Source organism: Galeopterus variegatus, unplaced genomic scaffold (genome assembly GCF_000696425.1).
Source record: "Galeopterus variegatus unplaced genomic scaffold, G_variegatus-3.0.2 Scaffold360, whole genome shotgun sequence".
NCBI classification, from domain to species: domain Eukaryota; kingdom Metazoa; phylum Chordata; class Mammalia; order Dermoptera; family Cynocephalidae; genus Galeopterus; species Galeopterus variegatus.
This window is the reverse complement of record NW_007726471.1, coordinates 16,811-17,913: the sequence shown is the minus strand read 5'-3', so window position 1 is coordinate 17,913 and position 1,103 is coordinate 16,811. Positions and strand designations below refer to the sequence as shown.

General features: G+C 54.5%; 1 protein-coding gene across 2 annotated transcripts in view; it reads left to right on the top strand.

The window, feature by feature from the left end:
• The window catches only part of SLC51B (solute carrier family 51, beta subunit), an 8,751-nt gene that overhangs the window by 6,336 nt on the left and 1,312 nt on the right, over nt 1–1,103 (top strand). For both annotated transcript variants that reach the window (XM_008567958.1, XM_008567957.1), the window contains one exon: nt 325–415. In XM_008567958.1, the coding sequence (XP_008566180.1) occupies nt 325–415 (91 nt within the window). The remainder of the gene's footprint in view (nt 1–324; nt 416–1,103) is intronic.

The window sequence follows — 1,103 nt, the reverse complement described above, 5'->3', positions numbered from 1 at the left end:
CTTTTCTTTGTGCTACATGGGGCCAGCCCCTGGCAGAACTGAAGACTGGGGAGTTTATCATGGCCCACCTCCCCACCCTTGTCCCCCTTTTCCCACTATTAGCCAGTGGCAGTGCTGTCTCCCCGTTAGATTAGGGCTTCTGCAGGGCAGAGATTGGGTCTTCCCTCCTCCCAGGTCAAGGGGCTTACCCTCCCCTTGATTAGGATCTTCACAGCAGGGGGACAGTTGATGCTGTGAGCTGGGTCTGAGCCCAAGTCCCATCTACTAGTGGGCCTGAGGGTGCCTGGCCTCTCCTCAAGGCTCTGTCCTGTGTGTCCCTCCCAGCAACTCCTTGGAATTATTCCATCCTTGCCTTGGCGGCTGTGGTGGTCGTGATAAGCAGCGTCCTCCTGGGAAGGAGCATCCAGGCAAACAGGTGAGGAGCTGGTCTGGTGGCGGTCTCTGGAGGGTGGGGGCCCTGTCCTCCTGGAGAGAAATCTAAGGAGGAGTCATTTAGGGACCTTGGCTGTCCACCCTTTGAGATAGCAAATGTAGCCTTCAGGATCCTTTGAGAACCCAAAGCTGTTAAAAACAAACAAACTGGCAACTGTTCCTGATTACCACCCCCTGGCCCTGGCCAGCAGCAGGCATGACACGGAGGAGTACAGCCATTTAAGAAGGTGACCTTGCTCCTCTCACCCTGTCGGAGAGCATCCCCCTCAGCAAGGTCAACTCAAAGACAAGAAGTCTGTCCACGGAGCAGCAGACACTGATCTGCTCCCCATAAGGCCCGAGCAGATTCTCTGGGTAGTCAGCTCTTACCACAGCTGGGTCCCTCATCTATGGCCAGGAAGTCTAAGGGTACCTTGAGTAAAACCAACCTGGAGAGAGGATAGGTTTGTGGGAGTTGTTGAAAGAATGTTAGGTTAAGGAAGTGGGCGGTGAGTAGGAGCCAAGGAAGGTGGCTGGGCAGGGAGTGATGTGGACACAGTGGGCTTCTAGAAACTGAACTGTATGTGTAGGCTGGTTTGGAGAAGTAAGCACCTGGAGGCAGAGAGATTATGCAGGAATTTTCTGCAGTACTGTGGGGGATGTGGTATGGGGTGACAAGGACCTGCGCTAAG